At 36.0% G+C, this 18,408-nt stretch overlaps 1 protein-coding gene across 1 annotated transcript; it reads left to right on the top strand.

The window, feature by feature from the left end:
- The first annotated feature begins 16,490 nt into the window (after positions 1–16,490).
- Positions 16,491–18,180, top strand: LOC144715086 (uncharacterized). The gene is made up of 5 exons (XM_078589975.1): positions 16,491–16,751; positions 16,790–16,829; positions 16,910–17,082; positions 17,244–17,307; positions 17,843–18,180. The coding sequence occupies exons 1-5, from the start codon at positions 16,509–16,511 to the stop codon at positions 18,049–18,051; spliced, it is 729 nt and encodes a 242-aa protein (XP_078446101.1). The 5' UTR covers positions 16,491–16,508; the 3' UTR covers positions 18,052–18,180.
- The last annotated feature ends 228 nt before the right edge of the window (positions 18,181–18,408 follow it).

The raw sequence follows: 18,408 nt of genomic DNA, 5'->3' as shown, positions 1-18,408 counted from the left end.
CTGAATTTATTCCTACTATGTGATAGTCTATTGTAAAGAAAAACTCAAGGGACAACTATTGATATGTCACAAAGAACATGTAAAAAATACATTTAAGATGATTTTAAGCATAAAAAATTCCAATTCATTTCTTGGTAAGCATTCATATCAGAATTATTCAATGTAAATTATTATTATGATGGAAATAAATGTGGCTGGCAAGCCAATCCCAGATTCTGTGTCTCAATTCGTGCTCATTAATACGATTTATTCATTATAGTGCATGTGTGATGCTTGTAATGAATCTCATAAATACATCATTAGACTTAGCAAATTATGATGAGATTGTAATACGAAGATCACTAGTCTTTAAGCATATATTCTAAATATTTCTATTCAAAGGATAGTCAAGAAGGAAATTGAAGTATGTAGTTCGAATAATGCTATCTTGCCTCACTCTTTGAATAATGAAATTGAAGTATGTAGTTTGGTCAGAGGCTCAGAGCTTAGACGAAGGTGGACGGCGGAGGACGGCGAAGGCGGACAGTGGCGACTGACGGCTGCGGCTACAGAGGTATGTCTTCTTATCTCTTCTTGCTTTTCTTGTCTCTCAGATGTCGCTTTGTATTGCTTTTGATTTTCTTGCTTTCTTGTCTCTCAGATGTCGCTTTGTATTGCTTTTGATTTTTCTGTCTCCGCTCTTGATATTGAATTTATACAAGGGCAAATGCATACCAATCTATCTGAATCTTCTTCACTGTTGAGTGTTGAGCGTTGATCTTCTAAGTCTCCCTCTCTCTTCTCATTCTCTCGTACTCTCCACTCTCCTTTCTTCACTCTCCATTTTCCAATTCTCCCTCACCCCTCTCTTCTCTCTCGATCATTCTCACTTACCGGATAATTCTCCCTTTCCTTCCCCCAGTCGACGTTACAATCTAATTCTCCCTCTATCCCTCATTATTTATTTTTCTCAGTGTTATCTCGTTCACCCTCTCTCTTTATTGTTCTCAGTGTTTCTCTAAATCTCCCTCTCCCCAGCAATTATCTCACTCTCCGGTTCCTTTTATCTTTTTATCCCTAATTCTGAGTCTCTCTCAGTCTCTCTCACTCTCTGATTGTTTCTCTAATTCCTTCTCTCTTTTTTATCTCGTTCACGCTCTCTCTCTCACTCTGTCAATTTCCCAGTCTCCCTTTCTCTCATTCCATTTCAGTGGATTTCTTTTTTAAGTTCTCCCTTTCTCCTTTAATTCTAACTCACTCTCTGATTATTTTATGTTTTTAGTTCAAACTCTTCCTTTTCTTTCTGTATTCTCTCTTACTCTCTCATTCTTACTCTCCTTTTTCTCTCGTTCACCCTCTCACTCACTCCGTTACCCTCCCTTTTCAAATTCCATTTCACTGGAATTTTTTCTCTAATTCTCCTCCTCTTCTCTCATTCCATCTCAATCTCTGTTTTTTTCTATTTTCTAATCTCTAACTCTTCCTTTCTTCTCTCATTCTTTCCTACTCTCTGATTAATTCTTTAATTCTTTCTCTCAATTTTCTTTCTTTCGCCCTTTCTCTCACTCTGTGACTCTCCCTTTCTCTCATCCAATTCCAGTGTAATTCTTTCTCTAATTCTCCCTTTCTTATCAAATTCTATCGCATTCTCTGTTCCTCTTTATATTTCTATCTCTATAAGTTTCCCTCCCTTCTCTCATTCTCTCTTACTCCCTAATTATTTCTCTCAATTTTCTCTCTTCCACCCTCTCTCTCACTCTGTCACTCACCTTTTCTGTCATTCCATTCAAGTGGAATTCTTTCTCTATTTCTTCCTCTCTCCCCTGATTCTATCTCACTCTCTGAATCTTTCCATGTTTTTATCTCTTACTATCCCTCTCTTCTTTCATTCTCTCTTAGTCCCTAATTCTGTCTCTCGATTTTTTACTCGTTTACCCTCTCTCTCACTCTGGCACTCTCTCTTTCTCTCATTCCATTCCAATGAAATTCTTTCTCTCCAGCAATTATCTCACTCTCCGGTTCCTTTTATCTTTTTATCTCTAATTCTGGGTCTCTCTCAGTCTCTCTTACTCTCTGGTTGTTTCTCTAAATGCTTCTCTCCTTTTTATCTCGTTCACCTTCTACCTCACCCTGTCAATTGATTTCCCAGTCTTCTTCTTATTTATTTTCCTATTCTACCTTTTTATTCTCTTCTTTTTTCTCTTCCTCGTTTTTCTCTTCTTTGTTTTTTTTCCTCTTCTTCTTCTTTATTTTCCTATTCTACCTCTTTATTATTCTTCGTTTCTCTCTTCTTTGCTTTTCTTCTATTCTTCTCCATATTCTTCTTCTTCTTGTCTCTTCTCTTATGCCTATTAATTTATCTTCTTCTTCTTTTTTTGTCTTCTTCTTCTTCTTCTTCTTCTTATGCATATTAATTTATTTTCCTATTCTACCATTTTTCTCTTCCTCGTTTTTCTCTTCTTTGTTTTTTTTATCTTCTTCTTCTTCTTTGTTTTTTTTCTCTTCTTCTTCTTTGTTTTTTTCCTCTTTTTCTTCTTCTTTATTTTCCTATTCTACGTTTTTATTCTCTTCTTTTTCTCTTCCTCGTTTTTCTCTTCTTCTTCTTCTTTAATTTCTTCCTCTACCCTTTTCTTCCCTTCTTCTCCATATTCTTCTTCTTCTTGTCTCTTCTCTTATGCCTATTAATTTATCTTCTTCTTCTTCTTTTCTCTTCTTCTTCTTCTTTAATTTCTTCCTCTACCGTTTTATTCTCTTCTTTTTTCTCTTCCTCGTTTTTCTCTTCTTCGTCTTCTTTGTTTTTTTCCTCTTCTTCTTCTTCTTCATTTTCCTATTCTACGTTTTTAGTCTCTTCTTTTTTCTCTTCCTCGTTTTTCTCTTCTTCTTCTTCTTTAATTTCTTTCTCTACCCTTTTCTTCCCTTCTTCTCCATATTATTCTTCTTCTTGTTTCTTCGCTTATGCCCATTAATTTATCGTCTTCTTCTTTTTTTTCTTCTTCTTCTTTATTTTACTATTCTTCCTTTTTATTCTGTTCTTGTTTCTCTTCCTCATTTTTCTCCTCTTTGTTTTTTTTTCTCTTTTTCTTTTTCTTTGTTTTTTTTCTCTTCTTCTTCCTCGTCATTTTCCTATTTTATGTTTTTATTCTCTTCTTTTTTCTCCTCCTCGTGTTTCTCTTCCTCTTCATCTTTAATTTCTTCCTCTACCCTTCGCTCTCTAATTAGTGGTTCCAACCTCCAACTCTCCCTCTCTCTTTTCTCACCATCTATAACTCTCTACCTCTACATCTCCCATCTCTTTTCTCTCTCTCATTTTAACGTACAGTATGATTCTCACCCTCCCTCTCTCAGCATCTCTTACGTTCTCTCCCCCCCTTTAAATCTATAATTCTGCATTCTTCCTCTCACCTCAATCTCATTCTCCCTTAGTCAATCATTCTTGCTTGTATATCTATCATTCTTCCTTTATCTATATATTCCATTCTCCTTTGATTCACTATTTATTTAATTGTCGTATTCATTGCATCCGTTACATAATGCAGAGTTTAAATCGCAGTTTGGCATCATGTGATGCCGTTGTATTCAATTTTAGCTTACCAAATTATGACTTCAGAAACATGAATCCACCCGGAGGCAATGACCCAACCCAAGAAAGATCAGGGTCAGGAGCTGTAGGCCCCCAACATACTGAAGTGGGAACTTCTCGTGCCGCACAGAGTCAGCCTCGTTCGAATCGTTCAGTCATCATTGACTACTTTGAACAGATGGAAGATGGATACTACACATGTGTAATGTGCCGGGAGTTGAACCCGCACAGTAAGAGGAAACCAATAAAGAGGCAAGCCGACAAAAGCACCAACGTATTCTGGCAACATTTCAAATCCTGCCATCCAGCTTGTCATGCGGAGCTCAAGGGCGAAGCCCCTGCAGACCCTGGTCAGCCACGCATCACTGATAGAATGCAGAGCAAACAACAGGAAGAGCCTAGCCGACGGGGGCCGATTAGAGGGCACACTCCAGATGAGACGAAGAATTACATTGCACGATTCGTATGCCTAACTAATTCACCCTGGAGCATTGTTGACAATGTCGCCTTCAAGGATATGTGGCGTTACGCGACGCTTATCGACTTGGATCCTCCAAGTGCGAAGGTCATAAAGCAGTGGACCATCCAAATGCATGGCCAAATGAAACATGATGTGAGGAAGCTCTGGGACAGTGTGGCCCGAGTGTCACTCACCGTAGATGCATGGACTGCGGAGAACGGAACTGGATTGCCAGGCATCACCGTCCACTAGGCGGACGACACATGGGCGTACAGAGAGCGGGTACTTGCCATCCAAGAATCGTTGGCAAGCACGATGGGGAGAACATGGCGTCCATTGTTCTCCAAGCACTAGATGAATTTTATCTGCCGGCGAAGGTCATCACTCAGCGTCTATCTCAATTTATTAGTTGAACTTGTGCCTTTAAATGTGGAACGCAATTATGCAGGTCTACGCCGTGACTACTTATAATACCACGTCGAATAAGAGGATGTTGGCATTGATGGCAAGAAAGATGAAGAGCGTAAACCTGGCGTTTAGTGCCACGAGGCACGTCCCATGTATGGCACACATTCTAAATATTGTCATGCAAGCGGCCATAAAAAGCTTCGGTATTCCTTCGGGCCAAGCTATGGAACCCGAAGAAGGCAATGTGACAAGGACAGCAGAGCACTACGACAGCGACCAGGACAACGAACTCGGTGATATATTCTCAGCATCTGATGATAATGAGGGACCACGCAAGCCGTTATATTTGGGTGATGCAGTTGCAAAGGTGCGCACACTAGTGCAGACTATTAGGAGCTCTACGCAATGGAGAGAACTTTATACACATGCATGTGAAGATGACCCCGAAGTCGAGGACTCCAACATGGTCGTCTTAGACTGTCCAACCCGATGGAACAGCACATACACTATGTTGGCGGCCGCCGTGAAGAAGCGTGATGTAATTGATGAAGTGTCGAAGGCTTTTGGCCAGAAGGTGACGTCGCTGAAGTTGTCGAAGGACGAGTGGGAGTTGGTAAAAGAGTTCTGCCGCATCCTTGGACGTTTCGCCGTATCAACTGATCATGTTTGCAAAATAGTGACGCTGGCGATTTGCGATGTCCTATATCTCATAGACGGCCTCAAGGTTCACATGGAGGAAGTGGTCTAGCAAATCGAAGATGACACATTCTTCACATTCGTACGACTGTTGCACGAAGGAGATTGTTCGAACATGGCACAAGCGTGTAGAGCGATACATTACAAGCTTGCATAGTATGCTGAGATATTGTAGGCGAATGAGGTGATCACTACCGCGGCATTGATGGATCCATTCCACAAAGGGTCAATGCTCCACTCGGGCGTCCGAGAAGCAACCATCGTATACGTACGATCGTTGTTACCAGGTGACTCGTCAAGCCGTGGATCGAGAGGGGCCACTGAGGAGGGGCAGACAAGAGGTAAAGAGTTGGACGAGTGGCTTAAGAGCACTATGCGGCACGTGCAACCGGCACCTATGACAACGAGGTCGGCGTGGGACGAATTCAACCAATTCCTTGCAGAGATTGTGACTAATGAGGGTGTGTTCACTCCACTATCTTGATGGGCCAGCACGGGGGTGAAGCGTTTCCCCTTACTTGCGGCCGTTGCGATGGACCTATTATCCGTATGTGCGACGAGCGCCCCTGCCGAGCGCATGTTCACAGTTGGCAATGCTATTGTCATGTACAAGCGATCGCGTCTGTCGCCAATAAGCATCGAAACACTAATCACTGTGAAGTGTTGGCTCCGTGGGGACAACAAACGGTGGTACAATGACGTTGAGCTAGATGAGGATGTTGACGACAGAGAAGATGGTGTGGTCGCATGTGCTCAAGGTACACATCACATAAATGAAATAGATTTTCTTACTTCTACGTAATGATCGTTACTTATCTCTTATCTTTTGCCACCCAGGTGATGATCAAGTAAGCACAAATCTCTGACTGAGCCGTTGGGAGTTTTCTACGGGAATTGCGTGTTTTTGACAGAGCCACAGTCATATGTATATAGTGACTTTGCTACAAATGTCGAATTAACACCGTGTATAGATTCTTTTGAATATCCCTAACTTTTGATATATTTTCCAAAAATTCCTTTGAATATCCCTAAATTACTACGAAGATTCAAATGAAAGTAAAATATAAAAATTTATATCAATTTAAATAGACCCTTTCAGTTCTTGTTATATATTTATATCCGGCATTACTATATTCTTCCAACTATCCAATAAATAATCTTAGTATCAATCAAAAAAATTAATCTCTGTAATTAAATATCATGCCAAGAAGTATACTTACTCCTCTATTACTCCTATTACTAACTATTTCGAGTATATATACCAAGTATAAATTATATCATGCACCTTTACTCTCCTATACATTTTCCATGGTATGCATTTCATCCTCTCATATATTTTTAATTCTACTCAAACCTTACATTACCATAAAGACTCAGATTAAAAATTCCACTAGTATCTTACACTCTACCCTTATTATTGAATAAGCAGTTTTATTATTCCTCTTACTAACTGCTTCGTTTATCTATTAAAGATGTTCAATATATTATGTAAAATTATTTTCTTAAAATTACGTTATATTAACTTCGGTCAAAAATTATTTGTAAGTCTAAAATAACCATTCCACCAATATCTTATATTCTACCCTTATTATTAAATCGTCAGTTTTATTATTCCTCTTACCAACTGTTTCACTTATCTATTAAAGATGTTCAACATATTATGTAATTTATTTTCTTAACATTACATTATATTAAATTTGTCCAAAAATTATTTGTAAGTCCAAAATCACCATTCCACTAATATCTTACAATATACCCTTATTATTAAATCGTCAGTTTTATTATTCCTCTTACTAACTGTTTCACTTAGCTATTTAAGGTGTTCAATATATTATGTAAATTTATTTTCTTAAAAATAAGTTATATTAACTTTGTTCAAAAATTATTTTTAATTCTAAAATAACCATTCCACTAATTCTTAAATCGTCAGTTTTGCTATTCCTCTTTTTAAGTATTTAACTTACCTATTAAAGGTGATCAATATATTAAGTAATTTTATTTTCTTCAAATTACATTATATTAAATTTGTACAGAAAATTGTTGTAAGTTAGAAATAACCATCCCACTAATATCTTACCCTCTACCCTCATTTTTTAACCCTCATATTTATTATTCCTCTTACTGACTATTTCACTTATCTATTAAAGGTGTTAAATATATTATGTAATTTTATTTTCTTAAAATTACACTACATTAAATTTGTTCAAAAATTTGTTGTAAGTCTAAAATAACCACCCCACTAATATCTTACACTCTACCCTTATTATTAAACCATCATATTCATTATTCCTCTTACTAACTGCTACTACTATCTAGTAAAGGTATTACATATTTTCTGCAATTTTATTCTCATAAATACAGTGTACTTATTTCGTTAAAACATTAGTTGTCACTTGTCAGTCATTCTTCATTAAAACATTATCATAACCATTCCACTAATATATTACACTCTACCCTAGTACCCTTATTACCATCATATTTATTATTAAATTTATTAACTATATTATGCAATTTTATTTTCTTAAAATAACAATATATTAATTTCGTTAGAACATTAGTTGTTAGTTAAAAAGAACAATTCTACAATATGCAATTTTACCCTCGTTATTATGAAGTTTTAGATTTTTTAGATTACATTAAATTAATTTCGGTCCAACAATAGTTCAGGGCTTCAGGCCCACATAAATGTTGCATTTTTCACAAATAAATTTTGACATTGGACAACATTATGAGAAAAGGCCAAATTATTTTTCATTATGTAGCATCTGTGGGCGGCGAGCCGGCGTAGATGAGATTCAACTGTAAGATGGTTGCGGCAAATATAAAGTCCATATGGGATTGCAGACGACTGAACAAAAATATCAAGATACTGGTTTTTGATATCCGGATATCGAAAACCGATATCCGAATATCGAAAACTGGTATCCGGCATCCAATATCCACCTCATCCCTCCCCCTTCAATATCCGGTACCGATATCCGTCTAACCCCTAATAGAAAGATATCGCCTGATATCCGATATCCAGAACCATCCCATTTTTTCCCAGATATCGGTTGTCTGATACCGGATATCGGACGGATATCGGGACGGGCAAACCCTACTTGGTATAAGAGGAGACAACTCAAGGAAGATGATGCAATGAAGTCCTGGGCCAAGGTATTGCAATATCAAAAAAGAGTTCTCTAATGATTTCTTAACGCATTAGTATTAACTCACATGACCGATTAGGGTTTGATAGTTGACCATACCCTACGCCATCCAAAAAGCATCATATTGATGAGGGAATTTACATACAAGGTAACTGAGTAATGATAGGTTCCATGAGTGAGTTGATACACACTCATTTCTATTTTTTAGAGCACGAGGTGTAGCTTAGCATCCCACTAGTTGGAGACTCAACCTATCAATCAATTTAAATTGATCAGACATTTTTTCATCTATATTATGATATATTTAATTAATTTGGGAGGCTTATAAATATTATTTTCCAGTTATTTTTATTAACTAAAATGAAACATGGGCCTAGAGGGGCACACACAAATGGTATTTTGGTTATCAGAAGTTATATTTAAGTTTTGTGGGTTTTTATGAAAAACTTTCCACTTAGTATAAATAGGGGAAGTCCTTGAAAGAAATTCACCCATACCATAATTTCTAGCGTTATGTATTTTTATTGCATAATCAGTAACACATAACATCTATAAATCATCATGCATGAACTCAAATAGAAAGAAAATAGAGGATTAATTTAAAATATGAAATTATACCTAAAACCCATGGTACAAATATAAAATGATATTTTATTGGTTCTGACCCAATATTTAGTGTCATTTAGAAATCTTCATAGTCACATTAAATTTCAAAGAAACATAAAACCAAAATAAATATCAAAAGATCTTTTTTAATTTCCCTATTTGTTATTAACCATACTCCCATGTTTGAAATAGACATTGGTGGGTTAGAAAGGATAATTATAGAGCATGTTTGACTTAAACCTGATAAATTGAGAAATTTATTAAATAATTTTATTAGCGTTTAATTTTTTGTTGACATATAATATTGGATTATTTTGAGGATATATAAAAAGAGAAAACATGTTGTACATAATTCGTCAAGTTATATATGAATAACGATATATTTTTAGGGATATATCATAAGGATTAACCAATAGGTATTTACAATTCACGGATGTATTGATTAATAATTTTAGGCTGTTAACTTACTTATGTGAGAGGAATAATTTAACAAGGTAAAGTTGAAAAACAGACATGAAAAGGGAGAATCTGAAAATTTGAATTGATAAAAAGTTGAGATTTTTATTAATTATTTATTGCCCTATGAATAAAGCTTCAACTATGAGAATTGGTTTAATAAAATAAAAGAGATCAGGTTGATTCCTCGATTCAGTGACAAAAAATTAGAATGTTATTTATTTAGTACGATAAAAAAATATGATATATTCAGTCAAAATGAATAATTAAGTTAGCTTAATACCTTAGTGAATGGGCTAGTATCATCTCCCTATTGAATAGAGGTAAACGAGATTGAATCAAAGCAAAAAAAAATCTGTATTTTGGTGAAATATAGGACCTCAATCTTTAAACATTGGGAGATGGAGGGAATGTGGAATGTGCAATTGTTAGTGTTCCCCTTTAACAAGACACCTAGGCCACGTGGATGGATATTTATGGGAAGATGGTGATTTCATCCTACTATTAACAAACATGGATGACATGAAGAGATAAAATTTTGAATCATTTTTGGGGTTTAATATAAAAAAGGAGATAACTTGGAACAAATCAGTAACTAGGTTGATCAGTTGGATCATGCCCCATATAATATCATGGAAAAAATCAATCAGAAAATGATAAGATTGCCATTGATGATTGATCTAATTTCACTATTGATCAAATCAGTTGATATCGCCTGATCTTAGGGGCAAAACATCAATTTTTTCATGATCTTATGGGGCCCTGATCCAACTGAACAACCTAGTTAATCAGGTTATATCACCTGATCTTAGTGGAAAAACAATCCAATCACAAATATGATGGAGGGAACATGGAAAAGGGAACCTTAAAACATTTTGGGGGAACCTTTCTCACCATGAAATATCACATATAGTATTCTGGTTCTGGTGAAGAAATGGTTGAGACATCCCCAGGCAATGTGCAGCATATTTTGGAATTCTTTTGCATAAAGGGTGTGGGCGACAGAATGGACTGTTCTTTTTATCCATATTTTTTTCTTGCATGTAATCATTTATGGACTTTGATTGGTTCATTCCCAGTAATAAAATATATTCTATGTATCTATGGATTATAAAATACACTATTTACCGGACAATGGAAAGTTTATGATGAGATGCTTATAATATTCTTAGTCTTGAAACTTTAAGAAGCGGATGTATCAGTATACTTAGAAAAGGCATTCACTCAGACAGATATTTGTATGTTTCTCTAACCTTCCAACGTTAATAAAGATTTTTAAGCTATCAATAATAAATAATAACTTTTTTAGAGTTAAGGATTAAGCTTTTCCCTAAAATTTTATATGCAATGTCTCAAATCCTATGGACAGGATTTTATATTGGAGAAAAAATTTAGGTTCCAATTATATATCTTCATTATTATCAAGAAAAGTGGTAATTTATTCAAATTCTATAAAATTTTCAGGTGCAAGACCTTACTTAAAATATAGGAAACTCAAAAAATTGACATTTTGAGAGGGTGACACCTACAAAGTTAAAAATGCATAGGGAAGATTATCATGACCCTTGTGAAATGTTGAAATACAAATTAAAAAAATATTCAAGATGTTAAAAATACAGTTCTTAATTTTATCTTTTTAAATGATCTCTGAGATCTCATGAAAAAGTAAACTAGAACCTACAATTAGGCGTGTGGTTTCCCATTCACTCTACATAAAAAATGATAAATGATTGATTTAATATGAAGAATCATGTACTTTGTAAGATAAAGACGTCATAGGCCATTATATATCCAACACAATCATGACGCTTTAGGATCTTGAATATTTAATCCAAACTACATATCTATCAAGCCCATTAATGATGGTATGAATGATAAAGATTCTTTAAACCACAATTTAAATCATAAAGACCATCAACAATATGAACTTTTTTTAATCATAATTTATTTTTTGTTTGACCAGATCATTGTGATATTCATTGTCATTTGAGACTGCATTTCAACTTTATAAACCACGTCGAGAATCACATTATCTGAATTAAATATTTTTGCTGAATTACTATTTCAAGCCTCTCATGTTCTCCTATCCTGCTTCCTGGCTTGTTAGCTGCTTGGTTTTCTGGCTGTTGAGTTTCTTGACAGGGTATTCAATTTATGGCAATTTCGCTATACCTATGCTAAATATTATCTCTATATTAGCGTGAAGTTGTATCTTGTGCATTGATGCACTCACACATTTTTTGAATATTTCCTAATATTTAACTTTGTATGCTTATCAACTTTAATATTTCATATTCATTATATAGTTTTGTATCATTAATTTGATACTTTTTACCTTAACTAGTCAAATAAAACGTTGTGTAATTGGTAAGCAATAAATCAAAGAATAGGAGAAGAATGGATCCATGAGGTGTTCTCTTATATGAAAAGAGAATAGGGAAAAGGGCCCGGTCATAGGAGATTTTGATTAATTGCAGGATCAATATGAAGAAAGGGTTAAATATATTTTGACTGATTGAATAAATGTGGTAAGTTTTGAATTATTGTAAAAATAGAACAAAAACGCTTTGTGAAACTTACTACCATCCTGAATAAAGGGTTTTTTGAGAGAATAAATGCAATAGATGATAATGATAAAGTGGAAAGAAGATATAAGGAATAAGGTAATTATATAGGGAACTTAGAAGGCATATAGAGAGAGAGGGTGGGAGTGGAGAAACTGGTGTTAAGAATTATATTTATACATTACTCCTCTCAACCTGAAAACATGATTAAGTTTACTTTATTTTTAGTAGTTAAAAACTTCCTTCAAGCTCAATGTGGTTATCAGTGATAAAACCAGTAAATGGGAGAATGATACTGGAATTGACAGATAAACGGAAGTAGGTGAACCTGACATGTTCCATACCTCTATCACTATATAGTTAGATCTAATAGTTTTCGCCGATTATATGTTTTGTTAGGGCTAGGTCGTGATGGCTGATAAAACCTTACAAACAAAAGGATGTTAATAGTCATCAATACGAAGGTGAAGAGCATTAACCTCCACATGACGTTTGATAAGTTGAAATTTTGGTGGTTAACCTAATCGATGTGTAATTTTGAGAATTATGCAATAAAATTTTTAATTAAACATAGTTCACTTATTACTGATGTAAATTGGTAAGCAAATAATTGGTAAGCAAATTAAGATTGATTTTGGTAAGATTGATTTTAAATTGGTAAGGTTTTATTGGTAAGCAAATTGGTAAGCAAATTAAAATTGTATAAATTGGTAAGTGATTATTTGTAAGCAATTGTATAAATTAAAATTTACACATAATCCACTTTAAAATTGCTTTAAAATCAATCTAAATTGGTAAGCAAACATTAACCACAGAGAAGACTTAGTGATTAAGATTGATTTTAAAGCAAATTAACGCTTGAGAAAGTGGATTATGTGTCAAGAGTGTGAAAGAAGAGATAATTAATCTTATATGATCTTTTAATTTAAATATTTTAGATGTATAAATTCTTAATTCTTACTCTTACGAATTATGAACTTATAACAGAGATTAGGATGGTATTAAAATCTTGGAATAAGGATAGGATTAGAGGAATGAATGGAGGTGATGAAGAAACCCTAATTAGGGGTTTCCTAAAACCCTAATTAGGGGTTTCCTATGAAAACCCTAATTAGGAATGGGTGGTATAAACTATTAATCCCTACTCATAGGGCTTTATAACTTATAATAAAGAGTGAAGTGATATAAGAATGTGGAATGGATAGAAAGATGGGGGAAATGGAATAAAGATCCTAATTAATTGTTTAGGACTTACCTATTCCTTTGGTGATGCTTCCAAGCATTTAATCTCCCTTCGTGGACCCGTATATCGCGCCGGGTGCCTTGGCGTGTTGCAATAGACACGAAGATACATCAAGAAAGGGAAGAAACTCACTTTTAGAAAGAGGAAAAACCTAAATTGGAATTCATACACCTTTGTTTCACAAGGTCTCCCACATGGAGAAAGGTAAAATGAAGTACAAGAAGAGCCTAATTTCGGGATCTATTAACAGGCTCAGCCATATGATACAGAAAGAGAAATAAGGGGTGGATCTCCCCACAAAATTTCAGCCAAAACTACCCGTGGGATCAGCAGTTATAGCCATTTGAATTTTGAGAATTTCCAGCCATTCATTTATTTGAGTAGTTCCACCAAAATAGGGAGCCACCAGAGCATGCCACATCATCCATCCTTGTAGGGCATGAATTTGCCTTGTTCCACAAGAAAAGAGAGCCACCAGTTGTTCCACATCATCCCTCTTTGTAAGGCACTAAATTGAATTTTTTCACAAGAAAAGAGAGCCACCAGTTGTTCCACATCATCTCTCCGTAGTGGGCCTTGATTTTGCCATTTTTTAACCTAAAAAAATTAGGCAAATATCAAATATAATTCAGAAAGTTGTCTCAAATTCAAAATTAAATATCTCTTTATCTACAACTCCTTTTTGGATGAAATTTTCACCAAATTAATTCTTTCTATATATAATATCCGTTTTAATCCTTATAAACATAAAAATATACCGACTTTAATCCAAGAATAAATATTTAGTGGACATATGTATTTTTGGTGAAAATTACATAAAATTCAAGATAAAATGCATAAAGTAGCTTTTACATTGAGCATCTAGTGTGTTGTGCTTATTTGGTGATTCGCGTGGATACATAATGCATATTATCATGCTTATTTGCATGTTATCAACATTAAGCATCTAGTGTGTTGTGCACATTCTCAACGTCATCATACTAGAAGCAATAAAAAGCTTTCTCATTCCTCCCACTAGTGGCCATAGAAGGAGATGTGAGTGGGATATTTTGACAATGAGGAGAAGCGTGGATACATAATATTAACACAGACAATAATGACTGAGGAAAGGCTGAAAATGTCAGTGTGTACCATTTGAAGATCCACCCAATTATGACATGAGTTCTCATAAGGTGTGTGTGAAGGATATTATGTGGTCATCGGGCAAATTACACAACTATGTTTTTGTTTGAGTTCAATGGAAAAAATGTTTACTCATTATTATTCATGTGCAATGTTTATAATGAGTCCATAAATATATGCTATGACCTATTGAATTATGATGAGATCACAATACGACAATCACTTGTGTTTAAATGTGTACTCAAATTATTCCTATTCCATGGATAGTTGAGATGCCCATCGACTTATCCAATATAATAATAATATTTGATTCTACTTATACAAAAAGGTATGGCTGATCATGTGGTCGTTAGTCTCAAGACACTAAGGACATATGGTGGGTGTTCTTTGGAGAAAGATGTCACTGAATTAATATGTATGAACCCTTGAATGGTATTATGCCTGAACTTCAATCAGGTTGACTCATGTCACTATTGTGTAAGTTACCCATTAACAGCAAATGCAAAAATACATATTGTGGATGGAGAACTATGTTTTGACTATGGCTTAAGTGTTTGTAACTGGGGAATTCAAGTAAGTATTAGCTTAGATATAGTAAGAAGTACATAAAGGTGGTTGAGTTGTCAAGATGGTATCATCCACCCTTGGTATAGAAGGATATTAACTCAAGGAAGATGGTGAAGTTAAATCCCTGTCCAGGGTAGTGAGGATATTAGAAAAGGGCATTCTCCAATGATCCCCATTATGTATAAGTACTAATTGAAGGACATATTAGGCTCTGACAATTATCCATACCCTAAGTCATTTGGGAGTCCCACATAGATGAAGAATTATACATATATTGTAACTGATGATGGAGTTTATTTGATACTATGTATGTTCTAGAGCACGAAATCTAGCTTGGCACCCCCAGGGTTGGATACTTAACCTATATATTTGGTTAAATTGATTATTAGGGAATTAGTCTACATGTTGATATATATAATTTATAAGGTTGGGGAAGAATTGTTATTGGACCATTAAAGTTATAAACCAGAATGGTACATGGGCTTAGAGGGTCACACACATAAGATTATAGGGGCATTGGTGTGTATATTTTTTAATCATGGGTTTTTATGAAAGAAAATTAAATAAAGTATAAATACTGTCGGGCACCCATTTTAGGCGCCTAGGCCAGCCAGAGCAAGGTGCTCCTATTTCTTCCTTCTCATTTTCTCCTTCAACCTAGAAGTGTGTCTTCATGGTGAGAAATCTACAAGAGCCTCAAAGAGAGTTAGAGAAGAAGCGGAGATCCAAGAGCACCTTGACTATGTAGATACTTCTAGAGGCCGAATATGTGAATGGTTTCAGAACAAGGGATTTGGAAGCCTGACCCAAACTCAACCAATAGCCATCATCGCAATATAGATCGAAGTTGGCCGAGCATGTTGCTGACAATTAAGAGGATTTGTCAGTTGAGTTTAGGGATGAAGGTTTTATACACATGTTTTTTGTTTTTTCTTATAAATTAAACAATGTCGCCTTCAAAAAAATTTTGAATTTCAGATACTGATATCCAGGTATCAATACTCAATAGGATATCAGAATCTAATATCTGGCATATGAATGGATTTTGATATCCAAGGATTTATACTCACTTGGATATCAGAATCTGATGTCTGGCACAAGCATCCCCCACGTCTTGACACTAACAATATATGTCCGGATATTTGAAATTGGGTGTATATTCCATATCAGATGGATATTCAATAACCGTCCAATATCTTTTATCCAAAATCATCACGATTTCATTCGGACATTGGATATCAGTTTGTTCAAAATTAGATGTCATATAGATATCCTTCACTTGAACACTTGTCAACAGCCACCAGTAACCAATTTACATTTGGTTATAAACGTTCTATATCTGTTTTTGCCCTTTTGATTTATACAGTTAAATATGTTTATAAAGGGGCTTTCCTTTTGCCATTTTAGGTTTAAACTTTCTTTCTTTCTTTTTCGAAAAAAAACATTATCATAAATAACTATGCAACAGAACAGCTTACATATTATCATTCCTAACTTTCTATTTAACAAACTATATGAATCACCATAAATGTAAACTACAAATTATTCACAAAATTTTCATGTCACAGAATCAAACTTAACACTCAATATTTCCCTAGAAAATATTAAAAATAAGATTAGAATCTCTTATTGGGCTGGGTTTTTTCTTTGGTGAGGCAACTTCACCTTCGGTTTGCATATGAAAGCTGGTAGATTGGGCAGGAGAGTGTTAGCTGGTTGTATTTTCCTTCGCTTTATCCACTCGTCCAACCTCCCTCGCTCTCTGCCTGGTCTGCCATCGCCATGGCGACGGCTCTCCTCCCTCTTCCTCGCGTCTCCTCCTCACCCTCCTCCGAAAAGGGCAGGAGTTTTTCCTCCTCTCTCTTCCACCCCCTCTCCTCCTCCGTTGCCTTCTCCTCCCAGCAGTTCCTGCGCCGAGAACGCGTCTCTCTCCGCAACGCCAAGCCCTTCACCGTGAAGGCCATGGCCCCTCCAAAACCAGGGGGAAAAGCCAAGAAGGGTGAGGAATTTTCCCCCCAAAATCTCACATTTTTTCGTTTAATTTTCATTTTTTCTCGATGTTTCTTTGGGCCTGCCCAGTCGTTGGAGGGGTGAAGCTTGCGCTGGAAGCGGGGAAAGCCACTCCGGCGCCGCCTGTGGGTCCTGCTTTGGGTTCCAAGGGAGTGAACATCATGGCCTTCTGCAAGGAGTACAACGCGAAGACGGCCGACAAACCCGGCTACATTATTCCCGTCGAAATTACCGTCTTCGATGTGAGTCTTCTTCGTGTTCTTGAGATTTGTTTTTTTAGATGTCTGTTTTTTGGTTCTTTTCTAGCTTCTACGCATCGGACGCGCTTCAGTTTCTAGTTTTTTTCTACTGTTGAGTTTCCGAATTTGAGTACAATTGGGTGAAAATCTGTTTCGTTGATCAGGATAAGAGCTTCACCTTCGTTTTGAAAACTCCCCCGGCCTCGGTTCTGTTATTGAAAGCAGCAGGTATAGGCTTTTCTTCTGGTTCCTTAATACCGGGTGTTTATTTATTTATCTCTCTTCTCCTGATAAGAACCCAGAAAAGTGTAGAATTTTTCAACTGTTGCCCAGACGATGAACTGGTTTAATCCATGCGGAATCATGAAGATTTACGAATCAATCTCGTCATCTATACCTGCATTCATTCATCGTGTTCTATGACCACTTCAGATGTGATCTGAATTCCTAATATTTCCGTCTTGTTTGACTACAAAAAGGTTGAATTTTGGTAATTTCCCCTGACAGCATTTGTACATGGGGATAGGATACGCCCGAACCATTAGATAGTCGGATTTTTTTCTTAATGCTTGATCTGTTTCCAAGACTGCATGTCTACTTGCAGATGGGATAAGAACATGGTTAATGAATGCATAGAGTAAACGATCGTCTATTTCTATTTCTTCTCCTACTTTGAAAGATAACGATTTGTCAATTGGGTACGAGTAAAGTAGACAACTTTAGGCATCTGACATCAGTTTGTCAACTGGGTTGGTGCAAACAGGGGTTGAGAAGGGCTCAAACGAGCCGAACCGGCAAAAGGTGGGGAAGGTGACAGTGGAGCAAGTCAAGGCGATAGCCACGGAGAAGCTGCCTGACTTGAACTGTACTACACTGGAGTCAGCCATGAGGATCATCGCCGGCACGGCCGCCAACATGGGCATCGACGTCGACCCGCCAATTCTTCAACCCAAGCAGAAGGTTGTGCTGTAGAGTGCATGGGCCTGCTCTGGTGCTCTTTTTTCTCTCCCCAACTCTTTCCTCACCTTCTTTTTCATTCGTTGTGAATGGAGTTCATAAATTTTTGCTTTATTCCCATTAAATATCATAACAGTTCCATTCCATCCTGTTCATTCCACATCTCCCAATTTTTTTCCCAGCCAGCCAGATTTAAGATCATGCTCAAGTTTCAAAAGCATCTCTTATTCTGGTTATCTTGCCCAAGGCTTCTGGCCCCACTTTTCTGTGTTGACAAAGGTGATCTGAGAAATTCTCATTTCTCCCACCATGAAAAATCTCAGATTCAGATGTAAGTCACAAAAAAGTATTGGTTAACTGATGCAAGTGGCA

The sequence above is a fragment of the Wolffia australiana genome, chromosome 18 (genome assembly GCF_029677425.1).
Source record: "Wolffia australiana isolate 7733 chromosome 18, ASM2967742v1".
NCBI classification, from domain to species: domain Eukaryota; kingdom Viridiplantae; phylum Streptophyta; class Magnoliopsida; order Alismatales; family Araceae; genus Wolffia; species Wolffia australiana.
The sequence above is the reverse complement of the archived record's forward strand: the minus strand, read 5'-3'. Positions and strand labels throughout refer to the sequence as shown.